The following is a 20392-nucleotide window of genomic DNA, read 5'->3' on the forward strand; positions in this document are numbered from 1 at the left end:
ACACACACACACACACACGCACACAGACACACACACACACATAAAGAGAGAGAAATGAAACACAGACATATTATAATGAGTAAAGTACAACACACACACACAGACATACACACACATAAAGAGAGAGAAATGAAACACAGATATATTATAATGAGTAAAGTACAACACACACACACACATACACACATACACACACACACACCCAGACACACACACCTCTGTGGTTCTCGGGGGTTGTTGATGTTGCGGTAGTACCCATCAGCAGTCTGGGCGCTGAAGAACGTCTCTCTCTTCCTACGCAGAAAGTTGAGCAGATCTCCATAGCAACAGTACTCTGTGATCACCAGCGTCGGCCCTGACAGGAAATAAATCATCTGGGTTAGAGTTCACACAGCAGGACGGGACCACAAACTGGACCACAAACTGTGACTCCTTCCACCAGAACACCTTCATATAAACTCTAAACTTTGAAGTTTATAAAGAAAGCTCAAATTGATTATTGTTTACGAAGCAAATTAAGTGAGTAGATGCCTAAATGTAGGTTCTATGTGGATTAAATTCAGAAACTCTGTTCACTGAATGTGCTTTCCAACGAGTCCAGGAATAGGCTTAATCTGGAAAAACATCCCTTAATCTGGATCTGGTAAAACGCCCCTTAATCTGGTAAAACACCCCTTAATCTGGATCTGGTAAAACACCCCTTAATCTGGATCTGGTAAAACATCCCTTAATCTGGATCTGGTAAAACACCCCTTAATCTGGATCTGGTAAAACACCCCTTAATCTGGATCTGGTAAAACATCCCTTAATCTGGATCTGGTAAAACATCCCTTAATCTGGATCTGGTAAAACACCCCTTAATCTGGATCTGGTAAAACACCCCTTAATCTGGATCTTGTAAAACACCCCTTAATCTGGATCTGGTAAAACGCCCCTTAATCTGGATCTGGTAAAACACCCCTTAATCTGGATCTGGTAAAACATCCTTTAATGGAAATCTCTTACTTAATGCTCAACTGGAAAGTGTGGAGTTATTGTAGGATATCTTGGAGAACCAGTTAGTATGACTACTGTGGACCCTCTGACCTTTGCCATAGAGTCGATGACCTCTCACCTCCCACAGTGCAAGCTCCCAGCAGGTTGACGATGTTGACGTGGTTGCCTAGGTAACTGAGAACCTTCAGCTCCGACATCAGAGCCTCCTTCTCGGTGGAGTGGGCGCTCGCTGCGGTGACATCATCGTTACATCGTTGCAATGACATCCTCTTAATGACATCATCATAGCTTTAAATATGATGATAAAGAAGAAGATGCAAGGGACACACAGACACACACAAACACACACACACACACACACACAGACACACACACACACAGCTACTCACGTTTGAGCATCTTGACAGCGACAGTCATGACGGTATCAGCAGAACAGAGTCCATAGGCTGTAGCTCTCACCACCTTACCAAAGGCCCCTGAACCCAGAGTCTTACCTAAACACAGACACACACACATTTCACCACCTTACCAAAAGCCCCTGAACCCAGGGTCTTACCTAAACACACACACATTTCACCACCTTACCAAAGGCCCCTGAACCCAGAGTCTTACCTAAACACACACACACACATTTCACATTTCACCACCTTACCAAAGGCCCCTGAACCCAGAGTCTTACCTAAACAGACACACACATTTCACATTTCACCACCTTACCAAAGGCCCCTGAACCCAGAGTCTTACCTAAACACACACACATTTCACATTTCACCACCTTACCAAAGGCCCCTGAACCCAGAGTCTTACCTAAACACACACACACACATTTCACCACCTTACCAAAAGCCCCTGAACCCAGGATCTTACCTAAACAGACACACACACATTTCAGCTGGTTTAAAATCTCCCTGACATTACGGCAGCTGGATGACTTGTAGCGAGTCCTTCTGTGTGTGTCAGTGTTGGGGGTTATACAGTGATAACACAACTTGTTTTGCGGTAACTAGTCATTTGAGTAATTATATTACAGTTACTGATCAAAGATAAGTTGGAGTTACTTTTGTTACTTTTGTTATCATTCCCTTTCTATTACAGCTGTTGAAGTCGATATATTGTAGGGGGTGGGTCCCAAAGACCCTCCCCATTATTGATTAAGGGGACCTTAAGATTCACATGTTTTGCTGCAGGCCTTATAATAGATACTGTTGCTATGTGTCTAAAACTCTGACACTCTTTGTTGTACAAGCCATCTATATTAGTCTTTGTGGTTAAGCTCTGGCTGTTGTGAGTGTGTGCTTGCAGGCTGGGTCTGAGTCAGACCGAAACTAGATAAAGAGAAGTAACCACTGTCTGGTTTTGACAGGTTGACATTGTGAGACGGTGGACAGCTGGATGACTTGTAGCGTGTGTGTCAGTGTTTGGGGGGTTATACAGTAATAATATCCCTTTTTGCGGTAACTAGTCATTTGATTAATTATATTACAGTTACTGATTAAAGATAAGTTGTTGTTACTTTTGTTATCATTCCCTTTCTATTACAGCTGTTGATATCAATATATACACCCCCCCCCACCCCGCCCGCCTCCGCCCCACCCCCGCCCGCCCGCCCCAGATTCAAATGGTTTTCGTCCTCTCACCAAGTTCCTGTTTACACAGGCTAGTACTAACAGCTTTAGTGAGGCAGATGAAACACGGGCAGATGAAACACGGCAGAAGAGACGAAAACACGGAGTTTCTCAGAGAGGAAGTAACTCCCATTACTTTGATCTGGAGGGACAACGTGACCAGAATATAACTGGAACATGTCAACTGTCCAGGAGGGAAACAACTCTCCTCTGCTACAATCACTACTTCCAATCTCTTGAAGCACCTACTAAAGCAACAAGACAAGACTCGTAGCGAAAACCCCCAGAGGCCCGACCACTGAAGATGACTGTAGGCCTACCTCACCCAAACAACCAAGGCTTGATTTGAATCGTTCAGGAGGACAGGCTGTATTCCAGCGAGAGATTAACCTGTTTATAGCTGGGTATGTAGTATTTTGTCTTTGTATTTATTAAGGATCCTCATTAGCTGCTGCCAAGGCAGAGGTATGTAGTAGAGGTATGTAATATAGGTATGTAATAGAGGTATGTAGTAGAGGTATGTAATAGAGGTATGTAGTAGAGGTATGCAGTAGAGGTATGCAGTAGAGGTATGTAATAGAGGTATGTAATAGAGGTATGTAGTAGAGGTATGTAATAGAGGTATGCAATCTAGAGGTATGTAATAGAGGTATGCAGTAGAGGTATGCAGTAGAGGTATGTAATAGAGGTATGCAGTAGAGGTATGCAGTAGAGGTATGTAATAGAGGTATGTAATAGAGGTATGTAGTAGAGGTACACAGTAGAGGTATGCAGTAGAGGTATGTAATAGAGGTACGTAGTAGAGGTATGTAATAGAGGTATGTAATAGAGGTATGCAGTAGAGGTACGTAGTAGAGGTATGTAATAGAGGTACGTAGTAGAGGTACGTAGTAGAGGTATGCAGTAGAGGTATGTAATAGAGGTATGCAGTAGAGGTATGTAGTAGAGGTATGTAGTAGAGGTATGTAGTAGAGGTATGTAGTAGAGGTATGTAGTAGAGGTATGTAGTAGAGGTATGTAGTAGAGGCAGTGGAGACAGCTGAGGACGGCTCATAATAATGGCTCGAATGGAGCAAATGGAATGGCATCAAACACATGGAAGCCATGGAAACCATGTGTTTGGTGTATTTGATACCCTTCCACCAATACTCCTCCAGCCATAACTACGAGCCTGTCCTCCCCAATTAAGGTGCCACCAACCTCCAGTGACTAGATTGTGCGTCTGTCATTATTAGGCTACTTGTGTTGGTGTATAGGCATATGTAATGTAGGTAATATACTATTTAAAACATTTAATTAAATTGTAACTACCCCAACACTGGTGTGTGTGTGTGTGTGTGTGTGTGTGTGTGTGTGTGTGTGTGTGTGTGTGTGTGTGTGTGTGTGTGTGTGTGTGTGTGTGTGTGTGTGTGTGTGTGTGTGTGTGTGTGTGTCGTACCAAAGCGTAGTTTCTGCCGGGGAAATTCCCACTTGGGGTCGTAGGGCAGCTGGGTGGGGTCGATGTAGATGTAGTTGTTGCCGTGGATACTGTCAATCACCTTCCACTGAATCTGGAACTTGGGCTTCTATTGGGGCGGGGGTCTTTGATCAATACATTTAATAACGTGATGAAGTCAGGGATAATCAACAAGGGGATATGTCTTTCGAAAAATAATGAACGACGACGTAGAAGGTGTGTTCCACCGACGCGCTACCGGAACTGACCTTCCACAGAGTTACATTATTTTCCAGAGAACGCATAGAAACCCGAGTTGATTATCCCTTTCATACCATGGCTATAATTTAACACATTTGTCATGAAAAATGTGTTAATTTGCAGGTATAAATGTTTTCAACATATACTGAAGTAGCTAGCAAGTTTACTAGATCGCTACAGTAGTTGCCGTGGTAACCAAACAAACAGACTGGTTCGTTTAGCTAACCAAACCATCAGTCTTAGCTTGCTTTTATGAAAATCAAATTAAAACAATACCAATACTGTTTTCCATTCGACTTTTGTTTTAAAAAGCAGCATGTAATTATAGAACATGTAATTATGAACTTGCCATTGAATTCTATCGTGCTGATATACCGTGCGTTATAGGGAAATAATACATGCTCTAGAATTAACTTCAGAAACGAGGTTTTAACAAAACCATGGTATAATCACATATAATCATCTGGAATTTGGGTTTCTGTTGGGAGGGGGGATCAATATTGATATTGATCAATAATAAATACATTAGAGAACATGATTAAAATATAATACATTTACCAAAAATAAGGTGTTAAACATGAGGGGATCAATAACATGATGACCAGTCAGCCAGCCAGTCAGTCAGTCATTCAGCCAGCCAGTCAATCAGCCAGCCAGCCAGTCAGTCAGTCAGTCAGTCAGCCAGTCAGTCAGTCTATAACAGGGTACAGTACCTGAAGGTATTTGTAGAGGAGAACCACCAGTGTGATGCTCAGTATTACAGCTGTAACAACCACACCAGTCAGCAGAGGGGTGAAGAGCTTATGGGGCACGGTGCGCTCTGTATGGACACACACACACACACACACACACACACACACACACACACACGTATAAACATTAGAACACACACACACAACACATACTCTATATAACCTGAGTATACATTAAGAATACCTTCCTAGTATTGAGTTGCAGACTTTCTGTTTTACATGATGAACAAAGGCAGTGTTTTATTGTGGTGTGAGCTGCAGTCCAAACCCACCGGCCACACAGAGAGGAGACAAACCCACCGGCCACACAGAGAGGAGACAAACCCACCGGCCACACAGAGAGGAGACAAACCCACCGGCCACACAGAGAGGAGACAAACCCACCGGCCACACAGAGAGGAGACAGCAGTGTTATGTTTATGTGAGATTACATTAGATTAGTGTCCATGTCTAATCCAAGACCTGCACACTCAACATTCTGTAATCCCACTCAATATGGCCCTACATCCACACACTCCTGTCCACTACGGAGACTGAGTGTGTGTGTGTGTGTGTGTGTGTGTGTGTGTGTGTGTGTGTGTGTGTGTGTGTGTGTGTGTGTGTGTGTGTGTGTGTGTGTGTGTGTGTGTGTGTGTGTGTGTGTGTGTGTGTGTGTGTGTGTGTGTGTGTTATATCTCACCGCTGATGGAGAAGAGTGTGTAAGCCTGCTCGCCCTGCACGGTCGCTACACACTCCAACGTGTGGTAGTGTGTGTGTGTGTTATATCTCACCGCTGATGGAGAACAGTGTGTAAGCCTGCTCGCCCTGCACGGTCGCTACACACTCCAACGTGTGGTAGTGTGTGTGTGTGTTATATCTCACCGCTGATGGAGAACAGTGTGTAAGCCTGCTCGCCCTGCACGGTCGCTACACACTCCAACGTGTGGTAGTGTGTGTGTGTGTCTCCCTTCGTGACGTTCAGTCGGCTCTCCACCTCGCTGCTGCCGAAGGCCGAGTCTGACACCGTTACCGTGGCAACCTCACGCTGCTCCCATTGGCTGGCGTTGGTCAGGTGGGAACACCTGGGGGGGGGGGGGGGTTTAGTGAATTGATTAATGTCACTGATTGGCCAGAGATTCACCTGGTGTCCCAGGTCTGACTCAATCCCTGAAGAATGAAAACAAGCCACGTTTGAGAAAGGGTGGTGCACAGAATCACACATGAAAACTAAACACACTGTCAGGCTGCTCTTACACTGTACACATGGAAACTAAACACACTGTCAGGCTGCTCTTACACTGTACACATGGAAACTACACACACTGTTAGGCTGCTCTTACACTGTACACATGAAAACTACACACACTGTTAGGCTGCTCTTACACTGTACACATGAAAACTACACACACTGTCAGGCTGCTCTTACACTGTACACATGGAAACTACACACACTGTCAGGCTGCTCTTACACTGTACACATGGAAACTAAACACACTGTCAGGCTGCTCTTACACTGTACACATGGAAACTACACACACTGTCAGGCTGCTCTTACACTGTACACATGGAAACTAAACACACTGTCAGGCTGCTCTTACACTGTACACATGGAAACTACACACACTGTCAGGCTGCTCTTACACTGTACACATGGAAACTACACACACTGTCAGGCTGCTCTTACACTGTACACATGAAAACTACACACACTGTCAGGCTGCTCTTACACTGTACACATGGAAACTAAACACACTGTTAGGCTGCTCTTACACTGTACACATGGAAACTAAACACACTGTTAGGCTGCTCTTACACTGTACACATGGAAACTACACACACTGTCAGGCTGCTCTTACACTGTACACATGGAAACTACACACACTGTCAGGCTGCTCTTACACTGTACACATGGAAACTACACACACTGTCAGGCTGCTCTTACACTGTACACATGGAAACTACACACACTGTCAGGCTGCTCTTACACTGTACACATGGAAACTACACACACTGTCAGGCTGCTCTTACACTGTACACATGGAAACTACACACACTGTCAGGCTGCTCTTACACTGTACACATGGAAACTACACACACTGTCAGGCTGCTCTTACACTGTACACATGGAAACTACACACACTGTCAGGCTGCTCTTACACTGTACACATGGAAACTAAACACACTGTCAGGCTGCTCTTACACTGTACACATGGAAACTACACACACTGTCAGGCTGCTCTTACACTGTACACATGGAAACTAAACACACTGTCAGGCTGCTCTTACACTGTACACATGGAAACTAAACACACTGTCAGGCTGCTCTTACACTGTACACATGGAAACTACACACACTGTCAGGCTGCTCTTACACTGTACACATGGAAACTAAACACACTGTTAGGCTGCTCTTACACTGTACACATGGAAACTACACACACTGTTAGGCTGCTCTTACACTGTACACATGGAAACTAAACACACTGTTAGGCTGCTCTTACACTGTACACATGGAAACTACACACACTGTTAGGCTGCTCTTACACTGTACACATGGAAACTACACACACTGTTAGGCTGCTCTTACACTGTACACATGGAAACTACACACACTGTTAGGCTGCTCTTACACTGTACACATGGAAACTACACACACTGTTAGGCTGCTCTTACACTGTACACATGGAAACTACACACACTGTTAGGCTGCTCTTACACTGTACACATGGAAACTACACACACTGTCAGGCTGCTCTTACACTGTACACATGGAAACTACACACACTGTCAGGCTGCTCTTACACTGTACACATGGAAACTACACACACTGTCAGGCTGCTCTTACACTGTACACATGGAAACTACACACACTGTCAGGCTGCTCTTACACTGTACACATGGAAACTACACACACTGTCAGGCTGCTCTTACACTGTACACATGGAAACTAAACACACTGTCAGGCTGCTCTTACACTGTACACATGGAAACTACACACACTGTCAGGCTGCTCTTACACTGTACACATGGAAACTAAACACACTGTCAGGCTGCTCTTACACTGTACACATGGAAACTAAACACACTGTCAGGCTGCTCTTACACTGTACACATGGAAACTACACACACTGTCAGGCTGCTCTTACACTGTACACATGGAAACTAAACACACTGTTAGGCTGCTCTTACACTGTACACATGGAAACTACACACACTGCTAGGCTGCTCTTACACTGTACACATGGAAACTACACACACTGTTAGGCTGCTCTTACACTGTACACATGGAAACTAAACACACTGTTAGGCTGCTCTTACACTGTACACATGGAAACTACACACACTGTTAGGCTGCTCTTACACTGTACACATGGAAACTACACACACTGTTAGGCTGCTCTTACACTGTACACATGGAAACTACACACACTGTTAGGCTGCTCTTACACTGTACACATGGAAAGACTCAAAACACCACGATTGTGTCATGAAACCATTAAAAGTAGCCTACTGCACCTAACCAGAGATCTGGTGTGTGGAGGGAGTTGGAATGGATACCCAATGTCACCTAACCAGAGATCTGGTGTAATGGAAACCCAATGTCACCTAACCAGAGATCTGGTGTAATGGAAACCCAATGTCACCTAACCAGAGATCTGGTGTGTGGAGGGGGGTGTAATGGAAACCCAATGTCACCTAACCAGAGATCTGGTGTGTAGAGGGTGTTGGAATGGAAAACCCAAAGTCAGTATTATGATACACAGAAAGTGTTTTAAAACAGAAAATAAGTACTCTGAAACACCCAAACAATCAAATGGTTAAGAAATGCTAATGGTTTATAGCCTAAATATTGATTGGTGATAAGAGCATATGGAGAATATTTATTGTGGAATTTCACCTTCATTTCTTCAGTGTTTAATTTAGACAGATTAAAAAACAGGAAGTGACAGAGAAGGAATGACAGTGTGACAGGTGGAAGTGGGTATGGACACAGTTTTATATGCATGTTTAAAGGAAGGAAAGTCTATTTCTATATGAGTATTAAGCAGCTTTGTTGAGGTGGATCGTGATGAACGGATATCAAAAACGTCAGGCAAAATGACGTTCAATGAGGAGACCACCCTCTACCACATTTCCAACTTTTAATGGAAGCGGTAAATACATTATCTTCCAACGCTTGCTGTTAAACATCTAGTTAATGCTGGTGGATTTGGCACTGTGCTCAACAATGGTCAGATACATACTGTATATCACATGTGTCAAAATTATTCCACAGAGGGCCGAATGTCTGCTGGTACGGAACTCCCCTCGCCTGGTTGTCTAGGTCTTAATTGTGTAACGTCTGCTTCCAACTCACACTCCCATACACGTAGATCCCCTGAACGCAGCTCCCTTTCCAGCTCACACTCTCACACACATAGACGCCCCCCCCACCCCTAAACGCAGCTCACACTCTCCAGATCCTAATCGCCTGAATTCTGATCACCTGTTCACACACCTGTATGTCATTATCACACACTATTTAGTTCAGTTCTTTGCACCCCATCACTGTGAGGTATTGTTTGTTTTGTGACACACTTCTATTCGGAGCTCTGTTTTTCCCTGTAATTGAATCCTCCCGTGTATGATAGTTTTTGCCTCACTAACGACGCCTTTTACCTATTCCCTGCCTGTACTTTAGCCTATCGGATTTCCTGTTATCAACCTATTGCCTGATCTCCCGGACTACGTTACTAGCCTTTTCCCTGCCTGTACTGTTTCCCTTTTGGACCCCCTGTGTATGACCTTCTGCCTGCCCCTGGACCCAGCTACCTGCCTCCTCCTGTTATCCTTTACATTAAACACCTGCTGTGCCCTGTGCTTGAAACCAGCTCTCTGTCTCCCCTCGTGTTCATTACAAATTGAAAGGAAAAAGCAAAAATCTGCAGACACTCGGCCCTCCGTGGAATGAGTTTGACACATCTGTTGTAGATCAATGTTAAACATTAAAATCCACCAGAAGAAGGTGTCTAAATGCTGTATTAGACAGGAAGAAGGTATCTGATTTGAAACACCAAAATAGTGTTTTCAACCTTTTCCGGTTTTGCTCTCAGTCCCTGGCAAGGTATCGCACAACAGTTGATTAAGCCGTGTTACAACACACCATGTCATGTTTCAAAACATCTCAGGATGATGGGTTTCAAAACTTCAGCAAAGTTCAAGTTTCTTCTCCTTCGAGTTGGTGGCAGCTCAGTTGCCACTAGTTTTGGTGTTACAAAAGCACATGATTTTGACATTGCAGTTAGCTATGCATTGTAACTATGCTTTTAAACAACTGTTTAGGTTAGTTGTTCACTCTCACATCTCTGTATATATTACTTACTGGGGTACTTGGGATGTCAATGCAATTTAGCATCACACGCAGAAATGACAGTAGTGACTATGGCTGTGTGTGTTATTGTCCCGTACCGTGTGTGGGGGAGTTCACAGTAGAACCAGGTGATTTTAGGGGCCGGGTAACCGGCGGCAACGCAGCGCACCTGTCCATCAACTGGTCCCTCCTGGGAAATTATGACAGGCTTACCTGAGAGAGAGAGAGACAGAGAGACAGAGAGAGACAGAGAGAGACAGAGAGACAGAGAGACAGAGAGACAGAGACAGACAGACAGACAGACAGACAGACAGACAGACAGACAGACAGACAGACAGACAGACAGACAGAGACAGAGAGAGCGTTTACTGTAAGCCTTCAAAATGGTGTGAAAAAGGATGTGAAAACACATCATGCAAAAACAACCAACCAGAACGTACTGTTCACATAGACAGGGAATGATTGATTGACAGAGGCATCCTCATGATTGGCTTGAAAGCTGTAAATCCCGCCCTCTGACCCATGGACCCTCACCAAACGCAGTTCACTGACGTACCTAACACAGAGAGAGAGAGGACATTTTTGTTGGTGTTAATTTCACTTTTATTTATTGAAATGGAATTGAGAGAGTGAGAGAGAGAGTGAGAGTGAATGGGAAACAGTCAGGAAATGTGCGTGTGTGCGTTTGGGGAGGGGGGTTATGGTTTGGGGGGGGGAGGGGGGTTATGGTTTGGGGGGGGGGGGGTTATGGTTTGGGGAGGGGGGGTATGGTTTGGGGAGGGGTTATGGTTTGGGGAGGGGGGGGTTATGGTTTGGGGAGGGAGGGGGGGGGTTATGGTTTGGGGAGGGGTTATGGTTTGGGGGAGGAGGGGGGTTATGATTTACAAGAACAGCATGTTATGATGAAAGTGGAAGTTTCCATGACATAGATTGAGATTTAGAGGGGGTTCCCAGGCTGTTGACACAGTGCATACATTCATCCATTCAGGGAGGTGTTTGAGTCATGAGAAATTTCCTATGAAAGTACCTATAAAACGATCTATAAAAGTACCTATAAAACAATCTATAAAAGTACCTATAAAACGGGATGGAGTTAAGCACAGGCAAACTCCTAGAGGACAACCTGCTTCAGTCTGCTTTACACCAGGGACTGGGGGAGGAATTCACCTTTCAGCAGGACAATAACCTACAACACAAGGCCAAATCTACACTGGAGTTGCTTACCAAGAAGACAGTGAATGTTTCTGAGTGGTCAAGTTACAGTTTTGAAAATCTATGGCAAGACGTGAAAATGGCTGTCTAGCCATGATCCCCAACATTTTGACAGAGCTTGAAGAATTATAAAAATAATAAATGGGCTAATATTGCACAATCCAGGTGTGTAAAGCTCTTAGAGATTTACCCAAGATGCACAGCTGTAATGGCTGCCAAGGGGTTTCTAACATGTATTGACTCAGGGAGATTAATACTTATGGAACAACTATATTTTAGGAATTTAATTTATATCGATCTAAAATAAATATATATATATTCTTCCACTGACATTTTACAGAGTATTTTGTTTAGATCGTTGACAAAAATGTACAATTAAATCAATTTGAATCTCACTTTGTAACACCATAAAATGTGAAGAAATCCAAGGGGTATGAATACTTTTGTAAGGCTCTGTATATATGCTGCTTTTGCTGGTTAGGCCTTGTATTTTTGTCTATGTATTTTTGGGGGGACTTTCGGTTACTCTATGAATCTCTAGATAAGTCTATTATATAAGACAGAAGACATCGATCACGTGGTTTACAAGAAATAAGGCGGGTTGCTGGCTTGATCTATTTCCACAATTCCCCGGCACGTGTAAATATCATACTTCAGTTCGTTTGAGTGCCTTGTTGTATTATAGTTTTGCAAAATTATTTTCTATTTTTATTAATTGAGCTTTTATTTGTGTGCAGTTTTATTCACTTAAATGCATTGTGGGTAGTGAACCTGAAATTAAGCATTTTGTTGCACTGTGTACTCCCATCATGCGTAGGCTATATGACAAATACGCTAACTAATAACAAAAGTTCACAGTTCCACAGAAACCATATCCCTTCTCATAAGGGCTATATTTAAATGTCTCGATATGGTTTTGGTTTCGCTCTGTGGGCGCTGTAGGTGTTATCGAGACTGCTACATAAGGAGACGCAACTGACACGATAACAGAAACACGTCCCTCGCTCTACTGCTGCGGTCAAAACAAAACTGACTGCGGTTGCTCCGGCGGATGATGAAAGAGGAGAGGTTTGATAATCCCATTTACAGCAGCTGCAATGGTCCAACGGGCTTCACCGAAGTAGACCGGGAATCCTTACCGACACCGTGCAACCGAACTCACCTCTCAGGTAAGTAAAAACACCCGAACGTATAGTAGGGACGTCTAACGTTCAGCCTGCTGCACAGACCCTATAGACCCTCTACAATCATCGTAAATTAATATATTTAATTAGGGACAGTAGTTTATGTGTTATTCCTACTACATTACCCATAATTTTTACCTCAGATTGTTGATGTTAGTATGTGTCTAGTCAACACGATGACACTTGATCAATTGCTTAAAACGGATCAATATATTTGGTTTCGTACTGTTGATTTAGCGCTAGGGGTCGCAGCTATCACTTTCTTTCTCAAATGGCGCGCGGATAATTCGGGCAAACCTATTTTGGTGATTTCTAGTATATCCAAATCCATCAGTCACGTCACCTTTTTGAACTCATTCAGCAGTTTTTTTTACCCGAATAAGTACAATACCATTAGAAATGAATGTTGAAAGTTCAATTAATATTTTTTTAAATGCTGTTGTTGCTTCCTGTTGACAACACATTGATAAATAGCCCAGTGAAGTGTCCAAATCAATAACCAATACGCAGAAACAGTTTGTAATATATCGAAAACCTAAAAATGTACCATCTACGCAACAATAGTATAGAACAGATGGACTATTATAAAGAGTTCAGAGTTCAAAACGCCACTATGACGCATCGATGAGAATAGACAGGAAATGAAGGAGATGAAGCAGGAAACAAATAGTGGGGTTTTATTGCGCACAATCACAGGGAACACACGGGGTGGAAAGGTAGCAGGATAACGTTGTGGTTTACTGGGGAAATACAAGAGAGATCAATATGTTAACATACAAGCATGACTGACAAGTGCAAAAGGGATAAATAACTGAAAAGTATCAAATAAACAGGACAAACTGTGTTTTACATGCTGGACTGGCAGGAAAATGTACTTAAGTCATATATAAACTTTAACATCAACTGAAAATTATGTTAATAGCTACACCTGTCCTTCAATAATGAAAGGTACTCACTTGTCAATCACACGCAACATGGAAATTAACCCCTGTTGTTAAAAAACCCTGTTGTTTTGCCAACTGGTAATAAAATCACTAATTGATTAAGGGAGGAAATATACACTGTTAAAATTAACACAGCTCCAAAAACCAAACGGATCCTGGGAATAATGTGTACATCACTGGTTAGAGGACAGTTTGGAGAAGACAGCTAGATACATTTTGAAGTGTTGCAGTTTGATTCAAGTGGGTCGCCAACGTGGTATGTGCAAAGCAACACTGTTTTTGTTAATCACTTCCATCGATATCACGCTGAAATCAATAGAACAAGGGGGAAATATTTGGGATGTAGCGCTGTTTAAACTAACACTAATTAAAGGCCACATTGAAACTTGGAATAACCCATAACCGCGGGAAGTAGGGGTGCTGAAACGCCACCTGTAAAATCATAATAAAATATATAAACATTTTTTTAAAATGATTAAAAAACAACAACTTTTTTCCCCGAAAAGTAGTGTACTGGGCCTTTACTAGTCCTGTATTAGTGGACCGATATAGCCCTCTGTAGCGAAGGGCAAAAACTATATATATATTAAATCTCAGTCCCCCTCACCCCAAAACGACTTCCTGGCTACTATGGTATAACCCTATACATTATTGGTTAGAGGAATGGCGGATGTTGATTTCGGGGGGGCTGCCATCACGGAAAAGGGAACCAAACACTTTTTATTTGAGTTAACTGTAACAAATCACGACCCGCAATAGGATATCAACACTGTCACTAACGTTACTAGCCAACTAAGCAGGGATGTTCTTTGATATGTTTGGGTTGACTTGCTCATATCAAGCAACAGCCAGTTTGCGTAACTGTAAAAATAAACAACTAGTGGACTCGTTTTATGAATGCCTGGATAGTGAAACTGAAATAGATTGGTAGCTAGTTGGTGAGGCTTTTGATTTATTTGCCAATTAATTAACCTGAAATTCCGAAGTTGTTCGGTGCTTACCGCTCATGCTGGCGAGCAAGCTAAACAGACGGCTCGGCAGCGCATCAGTTTGACGTTACACATCCAAGAAGGCTCAACCAACACATGACTTAACTCATAAATATTAATGACTTTGCCTCCGGCTGTCCTACGAAAGGAAATGTCCCATACGGGACGCTAGTTGTTACATGGAGGATTTAGCAACGATAACAACCACCGGGGTAGCAAGCGAGCACGCCCATTCTTCAACAGTTGTTACCACAGAATTTTAACATATTTTATGGAAAATATATGATGTATGTATCTGAACGCTGCACCAGGCTTCATTGTTGACTATATGACTGAGCGTCAAAGATTACCGTTCGATTTGAGCAGGACGCGCCTCCCGCAACGGCTTCGCCCGTCACATTTACGGGCCATAGTCCGGTTCAACCCGGGGCAGCTTAATCGAATTCCCTCGTTGAAAACATGTATACCTATTCCATTGGTTAGTACAAAGTAATATGTATGACTATATAACACGTTATTGGTCAGTCTATGTTAAAAACAATTGGTCAGATTTCCCCAACTCACTTAACCAATCACATCATGTTTGGTTTTTGTATTCCCCACTGTGATTGGTCCCTGAGGCTTTTAACAATAAAAAATAAATAAGCTATTTTATCAACTTCCACTGTTCTCCAACAGTTGAATTTAATATTCACTTCAACTTTCAACATTACTACATGCATTGAAACAATCAATTGTGTGTTTGTGTGTCCACCTCAGGTTCTACATGCTTAAGAAGACACCACATACTACTGCTGTGTGTGGTCGTATTGGGGTGTACTGTGGCTGTCATAAGTCTGTTTGCCCAGAAACACAATGAAATTGCACAGAGACAGCAGTCAAATAATGAAACCTGTTTGGCAGAGAGAGAAGAGATCAAGTCTCTGAAATCAGAGAACTACCGCGTTCTACTAAATATGATTTTAAAGCAGGGTAAGTTCAGCTCTTTCAGTATTTGTATATCATTTTTCACAGCACCACACCTAAACCTCCTACCACAAAACCATCTCTCCTTCGTAGCTTTGTCGATATTTTGTCAAGTATTGTATTTCAGAAAAAAGATTTCTGCCTTTATTTGATCATAATCACATGAACTTGAACTATATGACTACTGTATATTAAAATGTTACCTGCAGTATGATAATTGTATTTCATGATCAGTTGTTTATTTAAAAAATAATTTGTCATGTTTGTTTTGCTATATTTGTGACAAACAAGTCTTCTGCTCCCTATCTAATCTTCTACTCTCTAATCTCTATCTAATCTTCTGCTCTAATCTCTGTATCTAATCTTCTGCATCTAATCTTCTACTCTCTAATCTCTGTATCTAATCTTCTACTCTGCACTTAATCTTCTGCTCTCTATCTAATCTTCTGCTCTCTAACCTCTGTATCTAATCTTCTGCTCTAATCTCTCTATCTAATCTTCTGCTCTGTATCTAATCTTCTGCTCTGTATCTAATCTTCTGCTCTGTATCTAATCTTCTGCTCTGTATCTAATCTTCTGCTCTGTATCTAATCTTCTGCTCTGTATCTAATCTTCTGCTCTGTATCTAATCTTCTGCTCTGTATCTAATCTGTCTCCAGAAGGATGGAAGCATATAAACTCCAGTCTGTACTACATCTCTACTGAGATGAAGTCCTGGGATGAGAGCAGACCTTACTGCCAAAGGAAGGGATTGGACCTGGTGACCATAAACAGCGAAGAGGAACAGGTGAGTACGTTGTGTGTTTTGCGTGTGTGTGTGTGTGTGTGTGTGTGTGTGTGTGTGTGTGTGTGCCTGCAATGTGTGACTGAGCTTCAGTCAGAGAAATCAAATTATAAAGAGGCCAAATATGGAGGGGGGAAAAAAGTATGATTCTACCATTTTATGTTATTCTACATCACTAGGCCTTTCTCCTTGAAGTGGTCAGTGCAAAGAAATTGGAGGCAGTCTGGATTGATTTGTCTCCTAGCAACACAAAGGAGACGTCAACACGGTAAGAGATTTCACCATCGATGGAGAAGTATGACGGAGATTTGAACATTTAGGGCATGAAGGAATCCACAATGTTTCTGATAAATCCCCTGTTCCTTCTCATAGGGTGAAGAGAGGTGTGGGGTCAGAAGGCGGTCAGGAAGAGGACTGTGCTAAGCTTACGGTCTATGAGAGACCTGCAGTGAAAGAAGTAACTGGTCGACAATGTGGCACACAAAAATACTGTATTTGTGAAAAATACCTGATGTCAAATACCATGTAAGCAAGAGAAAACGTTAACTTGTTCTTGTGAAAGGATTATACTTGGTTTTAATGGAGGGAACAACTGCTAGATTCAACTCTTCTTGCTGTGACATCCCACAAACACCTAGTTGGATCAGCCATTTCACCCCCTCCATGTTGTTTCAACTGTGCTCTTGCTTCGTGCACCGTCTCCTCAGTCACCTAGGTGATGGAGTGGAGCCCCCCTCATTTTCCAAGAAGCAGCTGTTAGTCATTCCAGTTAGCCTGGTGAGGGTTTTACCCTGAAATACACATCTGCACCGTATAGTAAGAAAAGTTAAAAGGGGAGTGTTCTGTGGTTGGGACCCCCCACCCCCCTGCATCGTTCCAATAAGCAAAAGCACTTTCAGTCAATAAGCTTTCTCAGTGTGAGAGCCTCGATTTTAGCCAGCCAGTTTTCAACTGAAGTCAATGGGCAGATTGATTAAATATTTTTTTTTTTAAGTAAACATAAATATTTCACATGAATTTCATGTAAAAACAACATTTAGTAAAACATTGTGTTTAGATGAGGGGGCTGATTGTCCTTCAGAAACTCAAGTCAATGGTAAAGGAGTGACAGGTTACACAGCTTATATGTCCTTCAGCCACTCTCAAGTCATTGGTAAAGGAGTGACAGGTTACACAGCTTATATGTCCTTCAGCCACTCTCAAGTCATTGGTAAAGGAGTGACAGGTTACACAGCTTATATGTCCTTCAGCCACTCTCAAGTCAATGGTAAAGGAGTGACAGGTTACACAGCTTATATGTCCTTCAGCCACTCTCAAGTCATTGGTAAAGGAGTGACAGGTTACACAGCTTATATGTCCTTCAGCCACTCTCAAGTCAATGGTAAAGGAGTGACAGGTTACACAGCTCCCGAAGGACAATCAGCCTCCATCTATACACAATGTTTGGCTAAATGTTGTTTTTTGTTTACATGAAATGTAAAAAAAAAAAAAAAAAAAATTGTTAATTAATCTGCTCATTGACTTCAGTTAAACTAGCTAACTGGCTAAATCTGGCACACAAACTGCAATGTTGATTCATGTTAAAATTAAATTAAATGTAGTTCGTGCTACAAGGGTAGGAAACCCTGGTGGGTTGCATTTAGCCAATCACAGGGCTAAGATATATTTTATTAGTCCCTGTTATATTCCAGGCACAGGGTTACCTACCCCTGTTCTATGTACAGAAGAGAATGTGCAATATTATAAAGGAATACCAGTTTTATTTTTATATTTTTCATATTGTCAATAAAAATCCTTCTTTACGATACTATCGTCCTGTGACACCAAAAGTCTGAATGTGATTTAATATTGGGGCGGCAGGTAACCTAGTGGTTGGACTAGGAACTGAAAGGTTGCAAGATCGAATCCCTGAGCTGACAAGGTACAAATCTGTTGTTCTGCCCCTGAACAAGGCAGTTAACCCACTGTTCCCTTGAACCAGGCAGTTAACCCACTGTTCCCTTGAACAAGGCAGTTAACCCACTGTTCCCCTGAACAAGGCAGTTAACCCACTGTTCCCCTGAACAAGGCAGTTAACCCACTGTTCCCTTGAACCAGGCAGTTAACCCACTGTTCCCTTGAACCAGGCAGTTAACCCACTGTTCCCTTGAACAAGGCAGTTAACCCACTGTTCCCCTGAACAAGGCAGTTAACCCACTGTTCCCTTGAACCAGGCAGTTAACCCACTGTTCCCTTGAACAAGGCAGTTAACCCACTGTTCCCCTGAACAAGGCAGTTAACCCACTGTTCCCCTGAACAAGACCATTAACCCACTGTTCCCCTGAACAAGGCAGTTAACCCACTGTTCCCCTGAACAAGGCAGTTAACCCACCGTTCCCCTGAACAAGGCAGTTAACCCACCGTTCCCCTGAACAAGGCAGTTAACCCACTGTTCCCCTGAATAAGGCAGTTAACCCACTGTTCCTAGGCTGTCATTGAAAATAAGAATTTGTTCTTAACTGACTTGCCTAGTTAAATAAAGGTTAAAAAAATATATATATATATGAATGTCAACAGGTTGTGATTTGTTTATAATAGCATACAGAAATGTAGGATCAGGTTATGTAAAGCACAGAAATGTAGGATCAGGTTATGTAAAGCACAGAAATGTAGGATCAGGTTATGTAAAGCACAGAAATGTAGGATCAGGTTATGTAAAGCACAGAAATGTAGGATCAGGTTATGTAAAGCACAGAAATGTAGGATCAGGTTATGTAAAGCACAGAAATGTAGGATCAGGTTATGTAAAGCACAGAAATGTAGGATCAGGTTATGTAAAACACAGAAATGTAGGATCAGGTTATGTAAAGCACAGAAATGTAGGATCAGGTTATGTAAAACACAGAAATGTAGGATCAGGTTATGTAAAGCACAGAAATGTAGGATCAGGTTATGTAAAACACAGAAATGTAGGATCAGGTTATGTAAAACACAGAAATGTAGGATCAGGTTATGTAAAACACAGAAATGTAGGATCAGGTTATGTAAAACACAGAAATGTAGGATCAGGTTATGTAAAACACAGAAATGTAGGATCAGGTTATGTAAAGCACAGAAATGTAACATGTTTTTGTGAAAGGATTAGCTACAATGTATTTTATGGAAGAGGGGAAAACTATTCGCTTCAGCTGTTTGCTACGCCTCAGTCCTCTTGCCATTGTCTTAACGACGGCCGTCTGCAACTGGCAACGCATTGTCGTGTTAGAATGACGCCACCTGTCAGAAGACAATGCCCCTTCAAACACCAAGTTGTTCAGCCCCACTCATTTCACCGTTCCAAGAGAAACCGGACATGTGATCGTTCAGAAATGAAAAGGTGGGGCGGAGGGGCTGTAACAGTTGTGACTGTAGTCTCCTCAGAAATGTCAAAGGTCTGTTAATGACTCCTATCGGTTGAGCTACTGGTTGGTATGAGTTAAATAAATTATCAAATATTTATCAAAAGTAAGAACAATGAGTTTCTAGCCAGAGGGCGGACGTTTCTTACTCCCCGGGTCACTGGGAATCTCATCGTGTTTTGAACATTTCTGTTTTTAACTTTTGACGATGTTGTCGGGTAAAACTTTTATCTTTTTTTCTATAAAAACATAGAAATCTGCCCTCTTCACATACGGTATGTAGACACTGGTATTGTGCTGAAACAGACTGGTCACTATAAATAGCATACGGTATGTAGACACTGGTATTGTGCTGAAACAGACTGGTCACTATAAATAGCATACGGTATGTAGACACTGGTATTGTGCTGAAACAGACTGGTCACTATAAATAGCATACGGTATGTAGACACTGGTATTGTGCTGGAGCAGACTGGTCACTATAAATAGCATACGGTATGTAGACACTGGTATTGTGCTGGAGCAGACTGGTCACTAT

The 20392-nt window shown here is 42.4% G+C and overlaps 2 protein-coding genes across 2 annotated transcripts in view; one reads left to right on the forward strand and one right to left on the reverse strand.

Moving 5' to 3' along the window:
* Positions 1 to 20392, reverse strand: part of LOC129842592 (mast/stem cell growth factor receptor kita-like) — a 66623-nt gene that overhangs the window by 17501 nt on the left and 28730 nt on the right. Inside the window, exons 7-14 of the mRNA XM_055911221.1 lie at positions 10839 to 10954; positions 10497 to 10611; positions 5931 to 6130; positions 5031 to 5137; positions 4060 to 4186; positions 1386 to 1490; positions 1115 to 1225; positions 217 to 355 (exon numbers count right to left, since the gene is read on the reverse strand). Coding sequence (XP_055767196.1) covers positions 217 to 355; positions 1115 to 1225; positions 1386 to 1490; positions 4060 to 4186; positions 5031 to 5137; positions 5931 to 6130; positions 10497 to 10611; positions 10839 to 10954 — 1020 coding nt within the window. The remainder of the gene's footprint in view (positions 1 to 216; positions 356 to 1114; positions 1226 to 1385; positions 1491 to 4059; positions 4187 to 5030; positions 5138 to 5930; positions 6131 to 10496; positions 10612 to 10838; positions 10955 to 20392) is intronic.
* On the forward strand, positions 12662 to 19014 carry LOC129842591 (C-type lectin domain family 4 member F-like). Its single transcript, XM_055911220.1, has 5 exons — positions 12662 to 12774; positions 15482 to 15699; positions 16353 to 16480; positions 16657 to 16745; positions 16850 to 19014. Exons 1-5 carry the CDS (start codon positions 12662 to 12664, stop codon positions 17004 to 17006), a joined length of 705 nt encoding a protein of 234 aa, XP_055767195.1. The 3' UTR covers positions 17007 to 19014.

This window comes from Salvelinus fontinalis, unplaced genomic scaffold, assembly GCF_029448725.1.
Source record: "Salvelinus fontinalis isolate EN_2023a unplaced genomic scaffold, ASM2944872v1 scaffold_0056, whole genome shotgun sequence".
Classification (NCBI taxonomy): domain Eukaryota; kingdom Metazoa; phylum Chordata; class Actinopteri; order Salmoniformes; family Salmonidae; genus Salvelinus; species Salvelinus fontinalis.

Coding starts and splice junctions, on each gene's coding strand:
- LOC129842591 (XM_055911220.1), top strand. CDS start 12,662: ATGATGAAAGAGGAGAGGTTTGATAATCCCATTTACAGCAGCTGCAAT. Junction 16,481..16,656: donor TAAACAGCGAAGAGGAACAG/GTGAGTACGTTG, acceptor CTACATCACTAG/GCCTTTCTCCTTGAAGTGGT. Junction 16,746..16,849: donor ACAAAGGAGACGTCAACACG/GTAAGAGATTTC, acceptor TCCTTCTCATAG/GGTGAAGAGAGGTGTGGGGT.